General features: G+C 42.4%; 1 protein-coding gene across 2 annotated transcripts in view; it reads left to right on the forward strand.

Annotated features, from left to right (window-relative positions):
• Positions 1-477: 477 nt before the first annotated feature.
• Positions 478-20,822, forward strand: part of ZDHHC2 (zinc finger DHHC-type palmitoyltransferase 2) — a 65,217-nt gene continuing 44,872 nt past the window's right edge. For both annotated transcript variants that reach the window (XM_070598293.1, XM_008529155.2), the window contains exon 1: positions 478-612. In XM_070598293.1, the coding sequence (XP_070454394.1) occupies positions 486-612 (127 nt within the window). In that variant the 5' untranslated portion in view covers positions 478-485. The remainder of the gene's footprint in view (positions 613-20,822) is intronic.

The raw sequence follows: 20,822 nt of genomic DNA on the forward strand, positions 1-20,822 counted from the left end.
CGCTTGACCCCGGAGCCAGGGTCCAGCCGGGCGGCGGAAGGGCCGCGGTGGGCGCCTGCGCTGCCCCCTGCGGTGACCGGCGGCGCGGGCGCAGCTGATGCGCCGAGTGCGCGGAGGGCCCGCCCGAGGGCGCAGCGGCCGCGCCGGGGGAGGCGGCCGGGGCGGGGAGCGGGGGACGGGCGGAGGCGGGGCGCAGGCTCCCGCCTCCTCCTCTCCATCCTCCTCCTCCCTGTCCTCCTCCTCTGCGTCCTCCTCCCGCGCGTCCTGCTCTCGCCGCCACCGCCTCCGCCGAGCTGGGGAGCGGGAGTCCGCGGCGCCGGCTGGGGGCTGCGGGATGGGGACTTAGCGCCACGGCGGCGGCAGTGGCCGCAGCGCAACCGGCCGCCGCCCCGGGGCCCGTACCCCCGGGGGCGCCCAGCCCGCCCCGGAGCCAGGCCCGCGGGCGGCGGCGGCGGCGGAGCTGGGCAGGTGGATGCGGCTGGAAGATGGCGCCCTCGGGCCCGGGCAGCGTGAGGCGGCGGTGCCGGCGGGTGCTGTACTGGATCCCGGTGGTGTTCATCACCCTCCTGCTCGGCTGGTCCTACTACGCCTACGCCATCCAGCTGTGCATCGGTGAGTGCGCGCCCGCCCGCCCGCGCTCGGGCCCACCCCGCGGCCCCCGCGCCCCTGCGCAGCCCAGCCCGACAGTCCCGGGACGCTGGGACCCGCGCGCACAGCCGCACGCCACTCTCCCCGGTCCGGAGACCCCCGTGCACGCCGGGCGCTGCCTGCGCGCTGCTTCCCCGCAGCCGACAACAGCCTCCGGGCAGCCTCCTTGCGCTCGCACACCCTCCCCTCCCCATCACAACTCTCCGGTTCCGGTGTCCCCCCCACCCCAAGGCACACTCAGCCGAGACACCCCCTCCGACTGCTGCTAACTAACCACCGCCACCCCGGCCACACCCCCTCCCTCGGCAGGACGGTTCCCGGGAGAGCGGTGGGCTCCGCTGCCAGCAGACTCCGCGGAGCAGGGAGGCCCGGGGAGGCTGCGCTGGAGGCTGGAGGGCTCCGAGCTGGGCCCAGCGTCCGAACTGCGCCAGACCCGCGCGGGGGATGGTGGCCTCGGCCTCGGGTGTCCGAGCTAGCCCATTCTGGCTGTCCTTAATCCACTTTTTGAAATTTGTGATAGCACTCAGGGGTGTTTTTGCTGCCTTTATGGTTCAAGGATCGCCAATTGGACACTTTCTAGTTAAAAGGAGGTGGAGGGGAATGAGGTACTAGAAAGTATTTTGGAAGACTTTTGCAATACGCAAGACCATAATTTAGAGGTTGGAATAATAGAAGGGAAAAAAAAAGAGGTGACTATCCGAGGTTTTTTCATCCAGAGAGCCAAGTGGCCCAAGTCCAAGTTTTAGGCTCCTGATTTGGTGGGTAGGGTCCTTTCAAAGCTGAAGATAGGGAAAAATAAAGCTAATTATGCATAATTAGGGAATACAGTTCTGTCCCTTAATGTAAGCAGGCTTCTGCCTGCGGAGGTTTTGTGAAAACTGATCATTATTATCAGAAAAGATATCCAAATAGAGGACGATGACTTTTCTGCCAGTGCCTGAAATGCGTTCTGTGTTTGTGGTCCCCCCTAAGCGTCTGCCTTTTTACCCTACGAAGCAGCAGCCTTGGGTGGGACCAGAGAAAGGTTAGATAGTGGCCTGTTTAGTTGAACCTTCTCAACTTAAGCATTTTCAAAGATTCAAGATTCAGACGTAGAATCTTGTCTGAAGCCATCTTACCTCAAAATGTTGCCCCGTGTGAGAAATAGTAGGTGTCAGAATAATACACCAAAATACTTACTGATATAACTTTAAGAGAATTGAGACTAACTTCCCGGTTCATGTAGTTCTTAGATTGGATATTGTGCCTTTGCTTATTGAATTTGGAAACAATATTTCAGTACAAAAAAGTGTCTGTTTTTTAAAAAAGGGCTGGGTTGATCTGAAATCGTTAAGACAGTGCATCTCCATATGCGTTATTCAAGTCAGCTAAAATGTATAGGAGGAAAGCTTTTAGAAACGTGTAATTTTTTATTAACTTAATATTAAGATAGCTTGCCTTATTGAGATATACTGTGTATGTTGCATAACTATTAGAAACCTGGGTTGTACTTTATTCTTTTGCCTTCTTCAAAACAGTGAACAGTTGCAGTTAATGTAACTGGTGCAAAAGAAGGAAGTACCAGAAGGTCTTATTGTCGAAACAGGCAGCTTACTCTCCTGTATTATCACATCAAGCTAAGAAGCTTAGCTGATCCGCTGTCTCATGTCCATCGGGAGGAAGCGTGTGAAGGCCAGGAGAGCCTTTCTTCCCTTACAACTGCCTCTGGCTGAGGTGCCACATGGGAGGTCTTACTGTATTGGATAGACAGGTGATGGGGGAGGAACTAATTGGAAAATCACTCTTATGTCTGGATCATATTTTTATATATACTTTCTGTAAGTTTACCATAAATCTAAAGTATCCGTGAAATCTACACTACTCTTTTAGTAAGTGAAAATTTGACTAAGAGAGAGAATGCCGCTTCTTAAACTGCCTGAGTGACATGGCTTGTTATTGGTACTGCACCTGGTGATCAAAAGTGAAGTCTTAACGTCGCTTCTTGTCACTGCCTACCGAGCCTGGTCAATGATACAATGCCTGTCATGTTGAAAGCAGTCAATAAATGGTTTTGGGTAAACAAATAAATGATGCAAAGGCAATGTCTCTGAGGTTGTCAGAAAGTAGTTTTTATATTTTTATTGCTATGGAAACAAATAGTCATTGTGTGAAAGGTCTAGATTGTAGAGTCTAGAAGACAGAACAAGTTGAAAATGAATTTGATTCTAGAAGCTATGGCAGGTTAGGAGTGGTAAGCTGTAAAAGCTGGGATAGCCTTGGTGGGAAGTTGAAATTAACTGTAGTTCCTTTATAGACACTGGGACTAGGATGACAGACACACAAAACCAGCCTCCTCTGCTTTTGACAAACAAAGCAAACGGGAATGCCAACCTTCCCTACCCGCCCGCCCAGCGTTAAGCACATCTCAGACTGCCCTGCCCTTTGTGGATTCTTTTCTCTTGGAAGTTGCTGTTTACAATCAGATTTTCCAAATTTCACCTGTGAAACATTGGCCAGGGTTGAGACTAGAGAATGGGAGTGGGGGCCTAAGAACTGAAGCGGGTACCAAGCAGGATACAACAAACAGGGTGATTTACCCTGGTCCTGCTTCTGTGTCTGCTGTCAGCTGGGGATGATCCTGCATATAAATTATGCTGTGCCCTCTGCTGAATGAACTGCAATTTAGGAGTAGTGCTTATCCTGGTAGCCTTGGAAACTGGAGATAATGATTGTCTTTACAGTTAGTTTCTATATTTAACATCGTGGATGTGTGTGGCTCTCTAGGCACTTTTTCTGTTAGCATAATGTTTGCTTAGTGTTTATATTTTATAAAAATAAACTCATCTCTTTTTGGAATATGTCCATATAAAAAATATATGCGATGGATATATATTGTATTAAGAGTCAAGGGTTTGGGATAAGTTTCCTTCCCATTCTACCAAAGAGAAGGTCAAATAGGACTGCTAATACTTTGACCTTTCAGAACATGTTTATCTAGTTTGTTTATTAGCTAGGCTCTATTATTCATACTATTTTTCCTCCTCTTTCCTTCACTCTCCCTCCTACTGCTCTCTCCACCTCAGCTTCTTTGTGTCTTATCTGTCTTTTGATCCCTTTAATTATTAGTTAGTTCATTTTCCATGGAGGAAGATAAATTCAAAGAGTAAAATTTGTAAGGTGGTCCTTTACGGGGCAGAATTAGAGGAAGTAAGTGTAGTCTGTGGCCTCAGGCATGCTTGGCTCAATGGAGCTACTCGACCTGGTTTATATGTTTACAGATCCATCATGGCAGTTACTATGTTAACTTTGCTTGTGGAAGAAGGTAACTGAAGTTTTCCCTTTTAAATGCTAACATTTAAAATTGGTTTAACTATTTTCACACCTTTTTATTTTGTTATAATTTTCAATTTATAGAAGAGTTTCAAGAAGGGTACAAGAAACCTGTCCATACCCTTGTTTAACCATTTTGGTTTCCATTTTTTAAAAATGCATTACTTCCCTGTTCTCATCTTAGGCAAGTGCTATGAAACATTTATTAAGTTGTGTACTCATATGGTTCCGAGTTTGCTTATGGCTTTACTTAAGTTATTTCAAGCAGTCATGAAGATTGCAAAGCTTAGAGATCATCTAGGCTAACCTCTCCGGCATTTTTAGAGGAAGTGAAATGTTCCAGTGTTGCTACAAGTTCTAAGTCCTTTCTGCAAGTTACCCAATGAAGGTGTCACCTATGACTTCAGCTGTGGTGGTACAAATGTTAAAATGGCTCCTTTTCCCTCAATCCGTTCCCCACATCTCTCTAGCTCGATGAAGTTGTTTAGAAAATCTGTTAAACTTTGTTGTTGTTGTTTACTAAGAGTTAAATACAGTTCTGAGAGTGAGCCAACAGCCTTCACACAATGATTTCAGAGTTTTAGAAGGGTTTATGGTTTGGGCCAGATAGTAGATATTTTTGGCTTTGCAGGCCATATGGTCTCGCTTACAACTACTCAACTCTGCTCTTGGGGCATAAAAATGGCCTCAGACAATACTTTAACAAATGGGCGTGACTGGGTTCCAATAAAACTTTATTTACACAAATAGTTGGCAAGCCAGATTGGCCCTTAGGCAGTAGTTTGATGACTCTTGGAGTATGTTAGAAGTTAGACTATTAGAATATTCAGGTTTTCCTCACAATTTTGCATCTCTATTAATAACCATCTCTCAGAAATTATTGCACCTCTTGTATTCCACAGTAATTACTGAAGATGTTCAAAAATTAAAAGAATTAGTCTACATACCTAGGGATCAATTTGGGAGATGTACTATCATGTTTTCCTTGTTTTAAACAAACAAACATCGTTAAGGATAAAATAGAGAAAACCTCATACTTGATTTTAAGCTATGATCTACTGTCGATTCAAGGCCATTGCAAGCTCAAGGCTGGAGACTGAATGGGCCTCTAAATTACCTTCCATCATGAAATGAATTTGAGCCACACAGAGAAAGAAGTGTGTTCTTGTTATTGGTAAACTATCATTTAAAATATTATGCAGTAAGTTAAAGGTTTTTTAGAAAAACTACAGACAGATGACCTTGGGAATACAAATGATACTATCTATAATTATTAAAATAGTTTTAAGTGACATAGAAGGCACATCCATAGAAAACTGATGCAAGCAAAACATTTAATGCCGAAATCGCTTAGACATTATTTCTTGTTGACAGTAATGATGCTAAATATATTAGTTCTTTGGCTTTTCTTGATATTATCAAATATTTTGAAGATTTGAAGTTATCTGAATAGAGGAATAAAAACTCAACATTCCTTCAAATCTAAAATTCTAATGTATAAAATGTGATATGCTCCAAACTCTTGATTGGCGCTGCCGTTTGACTTTAATATAAATGGTCCCTGGGAAAGCAGGAGAAAAGACGACTCTGCTTAATGGTCTCTTGGTTCCATTGAGTGAGCCAGAGAATTCTTTTTCTTTTGATGTATTGGACGCTGCAGCATTACTGTTTGCTATTAAATTCCATTAGACATAACATATGTAAAGCAATTCTCACAGTGCTTAGCATGGAGAGGGTTCAATTATTGTTGAATGAATTGATCTCTCTGATTTTTAAGTCTTATTCAATCCATTTTTAATATGACACCATGCAACTGTATAATGTAAATAAGTGAGAGAACAGGATTCAGCAGCCAAAACACAGTTTAAACTAAGGTTTGTTGTAGAAAGGCTGCTTTCAAATGCTTACTGAGAATGTCATCCATGCCATTAAATTAAATACTTACTCATGAGTTTCCAGTAATTAAACAGAAGCTGAAAGGATGGTTTCTTAAATCAAGATAATTAATTGTCTCTAGAGACGGTGCATCGCCACAAGGTTAGAGAGAGGTCAGCTTCAAAAGCCTTTATTGACCCCTGTCATGTGCCAGGCATCTCCCCCGCAGAGATGACTTAGAGGAGAACTTGAGATCTTTTCCTAATAGCCAAGAAAAAATTCTCTCTGGAAAAATACCAAAACAAACCCTGAAGCCTTCTGTCTGGCTTGAGCGTGAGGAGAGGGTTGTTACCGTTCCGAACGCCACTCCCTCGGCAGAGTGGCGGAAAAGCAGAAAGGGAAAATGAAACACCGCACCCCAGTGAATTGGTTGCTGGACCCACATAAAAGAATAATCAATAAAGCAGGTAGAAAGAGCTGATGCAGAGCACTTCAGTACTAATGAATTTCTAATTATATTGTAAATCTTACCATATATAAGTATCTCAGAGTAAGAAGATGACCAGCAATTTTTGCCCCTGCTACAATCTGGGTGGCTGTTTCATACAACTCTCTGAATCCATGGGAAGCCGGGAGAACCCAGCTTAGAAAATGGACAGAAAGGAAGAGAAGAGGGGTGAAGTGGAGCTGACATTATACTAGAGGAAAGGCCTTTGAAAGGAGCTGCTGCTCTGCTCCTGGCCATCAGAGAGCTTGGAGCCACCCCTGTGCCCTGTGACTTTGTGAAGATGGTTCCAGGAGCAGCAGCTGGCTGAGCTGAGGTTGTGTGCCCACGTCCCAGGCAGCAGGGTTCAGCAAGAGCTGGTGTTTGATCTCTTTGGCTTCCATGGTAGGAAGACGTGCTAGAAAGACCAAAAAAAAAAAAAAAAAAAAAAAGAAAAAGAAAAAAGAAAAGACAGCAAATATTTCAGAGATTAGTATGGGTGAGGAGTTCGCAATGAGAAGATTCTCATTGATTTTTTTTGTTGTTTTTATTTCTCATCTTGATGGAAAATTTGTGGCTTTTCTTCTCAGAAAAATAAAACCATGACTTACATCTTATAATTTATCCTGCTGATTTCATTTTGACAGTTGTATCGCATCCCTCAGCCTTCTTTTCTCTAGGAAGTGGTGAGTTCATGGTTCCCGTGGGACTCCAGCACTGTTTGTGATGGCTATAGACATACTATCTCGTCTGACTTGCAGAACGATAGATTAGAACATGGCCTAGATCCTTAATGCTCTCTGTTGGGGAACCAGTTTTCCAAAGAGCGTCTAGAAAGACAGTCTTCATATTATGCGAAATTGTATGATTTTATATTAGCATTCAGATATACCACAGGGAATTAATAATAAAGCTCTAACACCGCTGAATTAACTTCTTTAATAGTCCATTAGAAAATTGTTGAAAATTTTTTTTCTAATTCTTTTACGGGTAATTTTATTATAATATCTTAATTGTTATCTCAGTCAAATGCTGAGTGGAAAGGGGTGGAATTTGCAGGCCAGGGGGAGGGGTGAGGGCAGCGAGGAGGAGGCAGATGACCTGATTTCCTAAGAAGCATATGGTAGCAATAAAGTAACAAGCTACAACTGCTTGAAATTTTCCCTTTCAAAATTATGCTATATTTTGAAACATTTGTGTAGCATTTTTCCTAATTTGACTTTTCATCTGACTATGACTTTTAAATTCAATTATAAATATTAGTGCCAGAAATGTTACAAAATCCATTTTTCTTTGGGAGGCACTCTTGAGCAAAAATAAAGGCTGCGTTTATCATCTTAGCTCTTCTCTGCACTTTAAAATGCGTTCTCACTGGTAGTTCATTTAAAATATGTTGTTGATTACGTTTTTAAAATGCAAATGAAGGAGAAGTGCTTTGATAGATAACTGAGTTTTATTTCTTTGCCAGTATTTGTCCTGGTATCCTGAAATTTCTCCTCACGTGAAGTGCTCTGTAAATCCATAGCATTCCTCCTATCCTTAAATTAATTTGACCTCTTTGGATTTCTTCACTGGCATTGCCACTCGAGAGGAGCAGAATGTGAGGTCCAGAGCGGTGCATCAACAAAATAAATGTCAAGCAATAAACAAAAAAATCTGTTGGGGTTTTTTTTTTACATCCTTTAAAATCAAATAACCAGAGTACAATAGTTTCAGGGTAGTTTGTCTGTCTTCATGGTTATCTTATAATAGATATAATCCTTGTAAAAAGCAGTTATTTGATTATAACTCAGTGAAATTTGGAAAACCAGAATGCTTTGTCATGGTTATCTATTTTCTCATATACAGATAAAATTAAGTTTCTGTCTCCCTACTTATTGCATTATGTGAAAAAAGGATTTTCACCATATTTGAAGGGTGTGTTTAGAATGAGGCACCTTAAAACTCAGTCTGCATTGTGTCTCTGATCCTTTGGGGACCCAAGGTCATCTCAAAGAGGTAGGTAGCTGAATCTGAAGTGTGGCTTTTCACAAAATGTGTAGAGATGTGAGAGATGGTGACATAAAGTACCATCTCTGTAATAGACATATAATTTACACAGGGAGTTCTACAGTGGGAAAAACAGCCTCCGAAACAGCTGATGTTGAGCTGTAATGAGCAACACCTGATACCATTTACAGAGAAAGATTTCAATTATGAGCCTCCAACTGAAAGTCATAAGCCTGCTCCAAATTGCAGGGGCTAATTTGCGATCAGGTTTGTTAGTAAGTGGCGACTCCATGTGACATGTTTTAGACAGAAAGGCAGGAAGGGGTTTATGTACTTAACTATGGCTAGTGATTATCCAGGACATTTCCAGGGAGGTCAATTAATGTGAAAGGATGAAGGGCAGAGACCAATTTGACTTCACTGGTTTTAATTATAGCATGTTTTTGATGAAATGCAGCTTATTCCAGGACTACAACATATTAAAAACTAAGATATATAGAACTGAGAGCTGCCTGTCCATTGGAGGGGGGCAGAGACTGGTGATTCATTATAAGTCCCCATAGATTTGCTTTTTAACCAATAATTACGAAATTCAAGAATTGAATGCATTTCAACCACCCATAATTTACTGAATACCCTTATGATTTATTCATTCATTCAAAAATATTTATTAACTGCTCTTAGAGTTTACATTCTCATTGAGCAGTAGGGAGAACAAGTAAGGAGCATACGTGAGTAGCTTGTATGATTTGTTGGAGGGTCGTAAGTGTCATGACAAAGAGCAAGGCAAGAAGGACTGGTAATGCCAGTGCAAGAGTTAACTTTTGAATATGTTGGTGGGGGTGGGGGAGGGGGTGGTCATGAAATTTAAGTGATGACCTGAAGATGCCAAGGGGTTTTACCATGCTGGTATTGGGAAGAAACGCATCTGAGGAATTGGTCGGTGTAAAGGCCCTGAGGCAGGAGTTTGCGAGCCTGTTAGAGGAGGATCAAGGAGATCATTTTAGTTGGAGCGGAGTGAGCAGAGGAAAGGGAAGTAAATGACAAGGTCAGAGGTGACAAGGGAAAAGTACAGATTATACAGGGTCTTATAGGCCATTATGAGGATTGGGGCTTTACTTGGAGTGAAATCAGGATCCATCGCAGGATGTTGAGTAACTTAATGACATGCTATGACTTATGTTTAAAAAGATTGTTCTGGCTGCAGTGTAATCTCGGTGACTTCGTCAATCTGGGTGAGAAACGATGGTGTGTCAGACCATGGTGGGGGCAGTGGAAATGGTGCGAGGCAGTCAGATTCTAGATGTATTTTTAAAGTGGAGACTGTCAGCCTACAGAAACCAGTTTAAGCAGCAAAGCGTTTATTTGGGATCAAAGAATTGCAATTCAGGGAGCACAGATTCAGGTAGAAACACAAATAGTGTACCAATTACAGGAGAGGGACTAGAGTTTTTGTGAGGAAAAGGGAGGAAGATGAGGTAAGTTGTATTAAAGAAGAGTCCATTGGTGCTAGATGAGGGAAGGCTGATTTGTGCTTCATAGGTTGGCTTGAGATTCGGTCGTCAGGCAGAAGGCTAGACTTGTCCTTCATTGATTGGTTAGCACTTCGGTCATCAGCAAAGTCGAGTTTCATCAGTCCCTACAAAAGGATATTCTTGTCCTTACTGAGCTCTTGGAATGTTGGTGGTTTGGTCCACTTTGGAAGATAAAGAAGAAAAGATGTGCAAGGCACTTCCTCTGAAATGGCTGCTCCGGCTCTCTTTTAATTTGACGCCACTCATAACATCTTTCACAAGACAACAGAATTTCCTCACAGACATACGTGAATCTTGAAAGAAAGGAAGGAAGGAAGGAAGGAAGGAGGGAGGGAGGGAGAGAGGAAGGAAGGAAGGAAAAAAAGTGAAAATGATTCCAGTGTTTTGGCCTGAACAACTGGAAGGATGAGATCAGCCAAGAGGCAGAAGGTTGCAGGTAGAACAACATCCAAGGATACCCAAGACCGTTGAAGTCCTTGAATTGTACATGCACGGTTTCATCTATTTCCTATTGACTAAAAAAGGTCAAGGAAGAATGGCATTTGTAATTTTGCTTAGGCATCCTTTTGACTCAGAGGCACTGAGAATCTGGGAAGACTCATGAATGAGCCACTTCAGGGAAATGCCTGGCTAGACATCTACATCTCAGCAAAGCTTTCTTTTTCTTTACTTATCACTTCTGAGGTGATTTCTTGAAGAGAGTAAACAACAGCCCCTGAAGCCTTCATTGTGGAAATAACTAGAAGTGAGAACGAAAATTTTAGCTAAAGTTGAATATTGCCATAATTTGTGGTACGAGAATAGGCTCTGAGCAGGCAATTTTTAATTTTTATTGCAGTAAAATAGACATATCAAAAATTTACCATTTTAACTGCCTTTTTTTTTTTTTTTGAGGAAGATTAGCCCTGAGCTAACTACTGCCATTCCTCCTCCTTTTGCTGAGGAAGACTGGCCCTGAGCTCACATCCCTGCCCATCTTCCTCTGCTTTATATGTGGGACGCCTAGCACAGCATGGCTTGCCAAGTGGTGCCATGTCTGCACCTGGGATCCGAACTGCGAACCCAGGGCTGTCGAGAAGCGGAAGGTGCGAACTTAACTGCTACTCCACCGGGCTGGCCCCCCATTTTAACTGTTTTTAAGTGTACAATTCAGTGGCATTAAACACATTCGCATTGCAGTGCAACCGCCATCACCATCCATCTCCAGCACTTTTTCATCTTCCCCAGCTGAAACTCCGTGTTCATTAAAGAATAACTTCCCATTCTCCCCTTCCCCTGGCCCCCTGCAACCTCCATTCTACTTTCTATCTCTATGAAGTTGATTATTCTAGGCACTTCTTACAAAGTGGAATCATATATTTGTCCTTTTGTGTCTACTTATTTCCCTTTAGCGTAGTGTCTTCAGGGTTCATTCATGTTGTAGCATGTGTCAGAATTTCATTCCTCCTTAAGGCTGAGTGAGATTCCATTCTATGTATAAACCGAATTTTGCTTATCCATTCATTGGTTGATGAACATTTGGTTGTTTCCACCTTTTGGCCATTGTGAATAATGCTACTATGAACATTGTTGTACAAGCATCTATTTCAGTCCCTGCTTTCAATTCTTTGGGGTCTAAACCCAGAAGTGCCGTTGCTGGATCATGTGGTAATTCTGTGTTTAGTTTTTTGAGGACCTCCATACTGTTTTCTTGGAGCAGGTGATTTTTGATGCAATTTTGATTTCAGAACATCCTTTGTACAGCCTTGTAAGTATGTCCAAATTTGCAGGTCTCTAGAGATATCCACATTAATGTCACTGCAGCAATTGGTAGCTACCTTATCCTTTCATGATGCAGCAGGAAAGTTGATGGTCAGGGAATTGTGAATAATTCCATTTTGCCCATGCAGCAGCCTCCATTACTGGGGGGGGGAAGGGGTGTCCTTCATGAGAACACTGGTCATCAGCTGTGCCTAGGACAGAAAAGTTGAGAGCTGCTGGCTTACTTAAGTGCATAGTCTAAAATTCAGCAGTAGTTTTTGAGTACCCAGAGCACTCATGCTAGCTGGTAGAAATTTTTAAAGAGCAACATGTTAGCAATTCCAAATGGTCCACACACTGGGTTAAAAAGAGCTGGTGGGGAGGAGGGGGTAAACACACGTTTCTGTGGATGCATCAGTAACCTGTGGTGTTAATCATGAACGAGACCTTTATCCACAGCACGGGGACTGAACACGATTCATGAATGAATAGCAGGTATTTTTATTGCCTGCGGATCTATGGTAAGTGAAAATGGTTTTAGGACTAGAAAGCAGAGATAAGTACATATAACTGAGGGAGAGATCCAGGCAGGAAACGTGAGATGCAGCTCACACACTGAGCAAAGGAAGACACTCAGTCCAAATATTGACGACTAGCTTATTCAATGCTGTACACAATGTTTTACAATTTCCCACTTAAATTAGTGACATCTAGTATATAATTAGGTGGTATTTGTATAACATTACACTATTATAATACACTGTGTCTTAAAGTGTAGATCTTTCATCTGCGGCTGCCAGTTTATGATTATATCAAATTTGCTTTGGCTGCAACTGAATGTACACACTGTTACTGCAATTACTGTCAGGTAGACTGTGCTAGAGCTGTCGGTAAACGCAGTGTGGGGCAAAAGGATTCTTTGCTGCAAGTAAGAAGGGAAGGGCATGCTGGAATTCAAGCTGAGATCAAAGAAAGATTGTGTATGTGAAAAGTTTACTTCCTGACTATATGACAATGAAGTTACAAAAGAAAATGGTGCTTTCTGGTGACCCAGTACTGAAGGGTGAGCCAGTGAATGGCGTGACAGTCTTCCTTGTGTTAATAGAGATTGCGACTCAGTGCTGGACTGCAGTAATTATTGCTGGTGCTAGTGTTGTTTTAAAGCTTATCATTCATCCCTTCCAGTGTGCCACTGTAAATTCTGTTCTGAGGAGCGTCATAAACACAAAGGTTGGCATTACAGCTTTAGACAGTTCCTTTTTCCGGAGTACTACGTAAGTGTCCAATAATTTACATGAACCTAGAAATATTGGTTTAATTTTAAAATGTCCTATCTGTGCTCTGTTATATGTACCCTGGTCATATAGTACTCAACTTGTGGCTGCTAATCCTAGGAGGTAGTTTTAGAAGGTTGTTTCCTTGGGGAAGCAAACAAGAAGCATTAGTTTTTCTTCTTAATAAATCAGACAGTTGATATTTGGTAGTGAAAAAAAAAAGTATTGTCCTTTGTGATAATTCTGAGTATACCAGATAATAAGAGATGGATCTAATGACATTAAAAAATATACTACAAAAATTGTTTCCATCTGATCTTATATATAAATATATCTATTTTTTTTTTTCTTTTGAGGAAGATTAGCCCTGAGCTAACATCTGCTGCCAATCCTCCTTTTGTGCTGAGGAAGACTGGCCCTGAGCTAACATCTGTGCCCATCTTCTTCTACTTTATATGTGGGACTCTTGCCACAGCATGGTGTGCCAAGCAGTGCCATGTCCGCACCCGGGATCTGAACCAGCGAACCCCGGGCCACCGAGAAGCAGAACATGCAAACTTAACTGCTGTGCCACCAGGCCAGCCCCCTGATCTTATGTATTTTTTAAGTGCTAAAACAACCAGAATACAAGTGGGATTTTTGCTTGCTACCAATAAATAAATGCACATATACGTATGTGTGTATGCATTTATTATATGTATATGTATAAATATATATAAGAAAGATGGGCAAGATAATCATGAAGGCCCTTCCAATTCTAAAATTTTGGTTCTAACTAATAAAGGAAGTGTTTTCAGGACCTAAAACCCCTACCTCACCTTCCCCCTGAGAGTAGACAGCCATTACGTGAGAACCAGGCAGGACTTTGCTGAGGGTGTAGTGTCCACTACAGACTTGCATGGCTCAGAAGAGTCAGTCATGCCTCTCAGGCCAAACTGAAAGAAGAGCATCTGGAGTTGGCAAGGAAGCGGGTGAAGCTGACAGATCCAGGCATGGTGGGAACTTGAGTTGAGTTGTAGCCGTGTGTGGAAGGGGAGGACCCATACATCTCTATAAACAGGATAAGTAAACTCACCTGCACTGAAATCTGCCCAACTTGCTGACACTGGGAATCTTTTCTATTTTCATTTGAGACAGAAGGATTATAGGATTCCACTGAGTAAGCTTTGAAATGAGGACACTGAGAGCAAGGGACCAGCCATGAGATCAGATTTCCTTATTTAACTGCACCGCTTAGTAAGTCAGTGATTCAGGAATCGTCTTGCCTTTTGCCAAGGGGAAAGTGGCAGTGAGTTCTTCAGGGCCATACTCATGAGACAAAGTTTTCACTCCCCTTTCAAAACCAATAAATTGAAAGATCTACACATCTCTAAAGATTAGGCACAAACATTCACTGAGTGTGTTTCTAGCCTTCAGCCGATACATCAGGTTTTACACGTCTGTTTCTGTAGAGTAGACCTAGTTAGATATTTCAAGCAATGATTTGGTCAAGTTGCTAAAGAAATCTTGAGAGAGAGAGAAACAGTTCTACCCTGGAAGGTTTGGGTAACTGTGAGACTTACAAATTCCTATTCCAGGACAGATTTATGTTCCATCTCTCTTTGTTGCCAGTCTCTGAAAGTGACGCATGTACCTTAGGAGTGTGTCTGTGCAGTACGGACCCCAAGCATTATCTTTCCTTCCCTCTACTGCTCAGAAGGGAGGTCAGGAAACCTGTCCCATCGCCTAAGCTTCTTCCCTGTATCCCCACCTCACTCTTGTTCTAGGAACCTGGAGCTCCATGCCTTCCCTGGTTCTTGAACTGAGAGCTCAGGAAAGCCCAGCTCCAAGTACTACCCTGAAATATTACCAAATATTTGAATTGTGTATGCCCAAAGTTTGTAAAATGATCTGCATCCAGGTTATGTTTAAGTTGGTAGGTGGAGGAGGGTGACAAAAGGAGGACATTTTAAACCCTGCTCTCCAGAACATCCCCAATCAGAAGTAACAGGTAGAGGCATGAGTATTAATCACAGACAGGCCAGTATGTGAGAGCAACCCAAGCAGGACCATCTGCCCAGGACAAAGAAGCCAGAGGGGTACGCAGGCAGGAGGTACCAGATGTCGCAAATCCTGGGAGGCCGTGTAGGATCCTTGAAGGCTTTTGGAGTCAGGCAGACTTATATTTAGATCCTAGCTCCATCTGTTATGACTTGAATGACATTACAAGAGTCATTTTACCTCTGTAAGACTATCTTCCCAACTTTTAAAATTATAATAATACCTACCTCACCGATTGTTTTAAGGTTTAAATGAGATAAGCATTTAACGAATTTTGCACAATCTCTGGCATGTAGTAAACATTCAACAAATGCTCCTTCTTTTAGTTTATTCTCACCCCTCATCATCCAACTCCCACCCCTCACCAGCCCTGCTAATGTCCTCTCCCCCCATCCAGCCTTCACCCAACTCGGGCTGCAGTCTTATTTCGAAGAGTCTTATGGGCTGAGTTGTGTCACCCTCAAATTCAGAGGTCGAAATCCTAGGCTGCAGGACTTCAGAATGTGACTGTGTTTGGAGATCAGATCTTTCAAGAGGTAATTAAGTTAAAATGAGTTCATTAGGGTGGACCCTAATCCAGTATGGCTGGTGTCCCTAAAGAAGAGAAAAGTTGGCTATAAAGATGTAGAGAGAGAAAACTATGTGAAGACATGGAAAGAAGAAGGTCATCTATAAGCCAAGGAGAGAGGCCTCAGAAGAAACCATGCTGACACCTTGATCTCGGACTTCCATCTTCTAGAACTGTGAGGAAATGACTGTCTGATGTTGAAGCCACCGAGTGTGTGGTACTTTCCCAAGCAGACTAATCCAGGGGTCATCACTGAAGCCTTGGGGTGGGATGGATGCTGCTCTCCTAGCCCAGCAGGTAGGGGAAGAGAGTGAGAGCAGCCTCTTGTCTACTGTGGTGGAAGGGAGATGAGTTCGGATGTTGCAAACTCAAAAGACTTCCCTTAACACAGAGTAGCTAATTTTTGTAATATTGTTCATTTACAGTTTTGCAATATTGTTGCAGGTGCCTTATGCATTAGAAAGGCTTTTGGTGACCAAACTGGAGACCTAAACACCCAGATAACAAATGACTTACATAACCTTTTGGACTATAACCAATTCTTAAGTAAGAGACTTCCTGTGTCTTGGTTTATATTGCCTGACTTACCGTTGTTCATTTTTGTCTTTGGGGTTGCTTGTACCATTCTTCAGGAAAAGGTCTCCAGTAATTCCTTGACCGTTTTACATGGTTGTTTGACAATTTCTAACACATAGTTTAGATCAATATAGTTTGTTAGATATAAATTCTGGGTTAGAGGCAGGAGGAATGCATCAAAACACCTGGGAAGTCCTTTTGTCCCCCAGTTCCACAGCTCCTCCACTCCTCCTGTTGAGATTCTGATGCATGTCAGGCCCTATCAGAACCTGGACGGGCCATGGTGGGGTACGGGTCGGGGTGGATTTGAAAGGAATAGAGCTCTGGGAGGGGTGGGAAAAGAAAATGTAGTTTAAAAATTGACTGATTTAGGGGCCAGCCCTGTGGCCTAGTGGTTAAATTCGGTGTTCACTTCAGTGGCCTGGGTTCAGTTCCCAGGTGTGGACCTATACCACTCGTCAGCGGCCATGCTGTGGCAGTGACTCACATACAAAATAGAGGAAGACTGGCGCGGATGTTAGCTCAGGGCCAATCTTCCTCAAGCAAAAAGAGGAGGATTGGCAACAGATGTTAGCTCAGGGCCAATCTTCCTCAAGAAAAAAAAAATTCACTGGTTTAATGCTTTCTTATTATGTTAATTTGCTCATATTGTAACTCACCTGCATCTTTCTGCTTATTCACACTCAGAAGGTCTTCCAGCAATTTATTCCCACCAACTTGGCATTTCACTCTCTAAAAAATTGTAGCACTCCTGCAAGCTAAAAATACACTGTGTACTTCTGTCTCTAGATTGTTAATAAAACTGTTAACCCTAAATTTTGGGGAACTCCTGCAGTTAACATGTCACTGTATAAAGATATATTTATGCCCCATATTCAGCTAACATTTACTGAGCACCTAATAAGTGCTAGGTTCCGTCCTAGGTGCTTCTGCTTACATTACCTAGTTTAATTCTCAAAACAGCCTGGTGAGATCAATACTGAGATAATTACAGATTGTGCTAAGTGCTAAGAAACAAACAGCATATTGTGATAATGATTGCTGGGGTGACCTAGACAGGAGGGACTCTGTGAGAAACTGACAGGTAAGGTGCAACCTGAAGGACGATCAAGAAGGAGCCAAGAGGGAGCCGGGTGAAGAGCTTTTCAGACGGGGCAGAGACACTAAGGTTTAGCGTGTTCCAAAAACAGCCGGGTCAGCCTGCTTGCAGCTTAGTAAGCAAGAGGATGAGTGACGTGAAGGGATCTTGGAGAATTTAGTAGGAGCCGGATCATGTTCGACCAGTGAAGCCTAAATAAGGAGCCTAGACTTTATGCAAATTCAGTGCAAAGCTGTGGAAGGGGTTTTTTTGTTTTCTTTTTAAGATTGGCCCTGAGCTAACATCTGTTGCCAATCTTTTTTTTCTTTTCCTCCCCAAAGCCACAGTACGTGGTTGTATATCCTAATTGTAAGTGCTTCTAGTTCTTCTCTGTAGGATGCCGCCACATCATGGCTTGATGAGCGGTGTGTAGGTCTGTGCCCGGGTTCCAAACTGAACCCCGCGCCACTGAAGTGGAGCACGTGAACTTAACCACTCGGCCACAGGGCTGGCCCCCGTGGGAGAGTTTTTAGTGAGATGACATCATCGATTTACATTTTAAAAGAGATCATGGTTTGCTTATTGTACAGTGAGTTTTTAAGGAAGTGTGTGGGGATCCAGTGAGGATTGCCTGGCACAGTGTTTGTGGTCAGGGCTGTCAGGAAGGTCAGGTCTGGCTCTTATGGTAACTGAGAGAGCCCAAATTGATAACCATGTGTTTGGGGTCCAAGTTCTGTGCTCTGAAGCCTTATCCTTGCTCTTGTCAACGAAAATAATCCATAACCAATCTATAAATGAAAATTTGGGTGAGTTTATTCTGAGCTTAAATTTTAGGATTATAACCCGGGAGAGTCTTTCCACAAAGGAACAGAGCACTCCAAAGAACTGGGGGTATAAGGGTGGTTATATACCCTCAAAGAGGCTGTTTCACATATGATTGAAATGTCCCTCCCACGATAGTCGCAAGATTGCCCTGTGGGCACCGCACTTGATGGACACAGCAGGTAGTGGTCTGCTATCTCCGAGGGTGTAGCAGGAGGCAAATCCATTGTCTTGAGCTGGGTGGTTACGGGCAGTGGGCGTACCACGAGGCAAGTCTATTGTCTTGAGCTGGGTGGCCACAGGCGGGCCCCGCAAGCAATCAGTTCCTAGCCCAAAGAAAGATGCTTAATCCTTAAAGAAATGCCAATGTTGGGAGGGGAAGAGAAGTTGCACCCGTATCTCAAGGGCCTTTGTTCTTGCCATAGGGAATCTCTAAAGCAGATATACAATGCATGCTCGTCGGCCACGGTCAGGCTCTTTTGGAAAGACAAGGTCAGGCTGAATTAGGTTTACACAAAATGGCTTCCTCATATATTCCAATATATCCTATTACTTGCCATTTTTATTTGACACTCTTCATTCCTATTCTGAAGCTGCTTATCTGTCCTTGACAGAGTGGTTCTTACAAACCCACTGATAAATTTATTTGTAGAATGACTTTTGCTCTAGGTTTTTAAAAGTCAATATTTTGGGGGGAATACATCAGAATAGGACTGAAGATAATTTTAGAGCCAGAAGAAGCTTCAGGATAAACTGCAAGTTTTTGTTTAAATAATAAAATCATAGCATAGATCTGCTGAATATAGCGACTGAGGTGACACACATTGGGAGGATTGGCCTAGAGTCCTGGTCTCTTACCACCCAGTTCAATGCAAGCGCAGAGGATCTGGGGAGGGGACCATGCTAGCATGTTTAAGAAGCAAGAAGGCCCAGCATCACTGGAGCATCATGTGCAAGACGGGAGAGGTGTGAGATGAGGTTAGTGACGAAGGCAGGGACGGCAGCTGTCAATAAAATTACAAGGACATTTGGGGATTACAAAGGAATACACAGTCTGATAAAAAGGCTTAAAAATGTAAGCAGATCTGTTGTAAAGGCAATACATTCAAAAACGTTTATTAGGAAGAAAAGGATACAGTTGGAATTCAATTGGAAATATCAATATGAATAATATATTTTTCTTAGATTCGTCATTAAAATGGTCTAGCAGCAATGCCACCCACATGCATGGGAATGATTTATAGTGTATCCTCCTACTGCCCAAATTTTTATCTCCAATACATTGAAAATGAACTAGAGCTTCTTGGAAAGTAGCTGAAGGGACAGAAGATCGGCTTCAGCCGGTACCCACTGGCCACTTTAGTCAAAGAATTCGCTATCAGTTCGACAGAGTATTTCAAAAGGAGCATAAGTAATTCTGTTAGAGTAACTTGAGTACCGAGAATTAGCAGTGGGGAGGGGCAGCCCTGGAATGTTGGGGAGGAAAAGACCAGTTGGAGTTAATTAAGGAAGTAACAGGAAGTTAGAGAAGGTAGACACAGTGCGTTTGGATGGATGGGAAAATAAGTTTTCCTGTGAAAGGGCCAGAAAAATGGGATGGCAGCTACAGACATGAGGTCAGAGGGGAGATTTTGTTAGGATGGGAGATACTAAAACATCTGTACTGCTTCTATTACTTTTACTTAATTTTCTGAATCTGAGCTGCGGCTTTAATTAATTGCAAATGTTGTAATAACCGTGTCCTTGTTTTCTCAGTTAGTTTGAACTTCTGGTGAAAATGATCTCACGAGCTTTAAGCTTTTTGAGTACAGGGATGGAGTATCCTTTACCATTTTATCCTCAACAGTGTGAGTACAGTATAGTCGGTGAAGGTTTTGGCAGTGAGTTAAAGATAAGCAGGAAAAAAAAAATAGAGCTTGGCTGTAAAGCTGTTCTTAAGATTCATCTATTAGAACCAAGTCTTTATTTTTGGTATTCTCGATGATCAGACTGCATGTATGGGCCTAAGATGTGTCTGTGTCACACTGAATTTGGAAGAGGCACAGCGGCTTTATTTAGAAAAGTTACTGTGTATATGCAATATAGGAAAATTATTCCTCCAAAAGAGAGAGTTTGAATTCGAAGGCAAGAAAATTCAGCTTAAGAAAAGAAATCAAAGATCACAGCAATATACATTTACAGTGAAAGCACCCAAAAACCAAATTGTTCTAGCAACAATTATGTAACTGTTCTTTGCTAATTTAAGGCGGAAAGTACATTTTTTATGTACTCTGAAGGCGTATTTTGGTATCTGAAGTTTTGGATGTTGGATGTACTGATGACTGAAAGTTGAACTAAATTTAAGTTGCCAGCAGTTTACTGGGCTGCTGCTTATCAATAGATAGAATTTTTGACAGCAAACTCTTAATGTTTGAGGATTAATGTAGCATCGCCAAAGCCAAGTTTTAAAAAATCAGTTGGTAAAAATATAGGACTGGAATAATCTGTGAGATGATCCCCTGCTTTTAATCAAGACTGAATTTACATCAATCTGGACTAACTCAGCTCTAATATTTTTAGAGCTCTTTAGAGAATAAGGTTTGATGGCATTCTTAGCAATCATACGGGTGTATAAATAAACTTAATTTGGATCGGATTATTTGTAGTCAGGTTTTTAGAGTATGACTAAGGATTTTATTATTGTTTTCTCTCTAGCAGATACATAAAGATGTACTATAGTTAATTTGCTATATATAATTCCAATTTATTAATATATAATATGTAATAAACTTGGCTTGAGAACTGGTTTAAAAGATCAGTCTCTTAGTAGAAGATTTCCAGAATAAAACTCAATTATAGATTCAGGGTGTATTGATTAGTTCTGTGTATAAACTTGGCTAGGCTA

This window comes from Equus przewalskii, chromosome 28 (genome assembly GCF_037783145.1).
Source record: "Equus przewalskii isolate Varuska chromosome 28, EquPr2, whole genome shotgun sequence".
Lineage (NCBI taxonomy): Eukaryota > Metazoa > Chordata > Mammalia > Perissodactyla > Equidae > Equus > Equus przewalskii.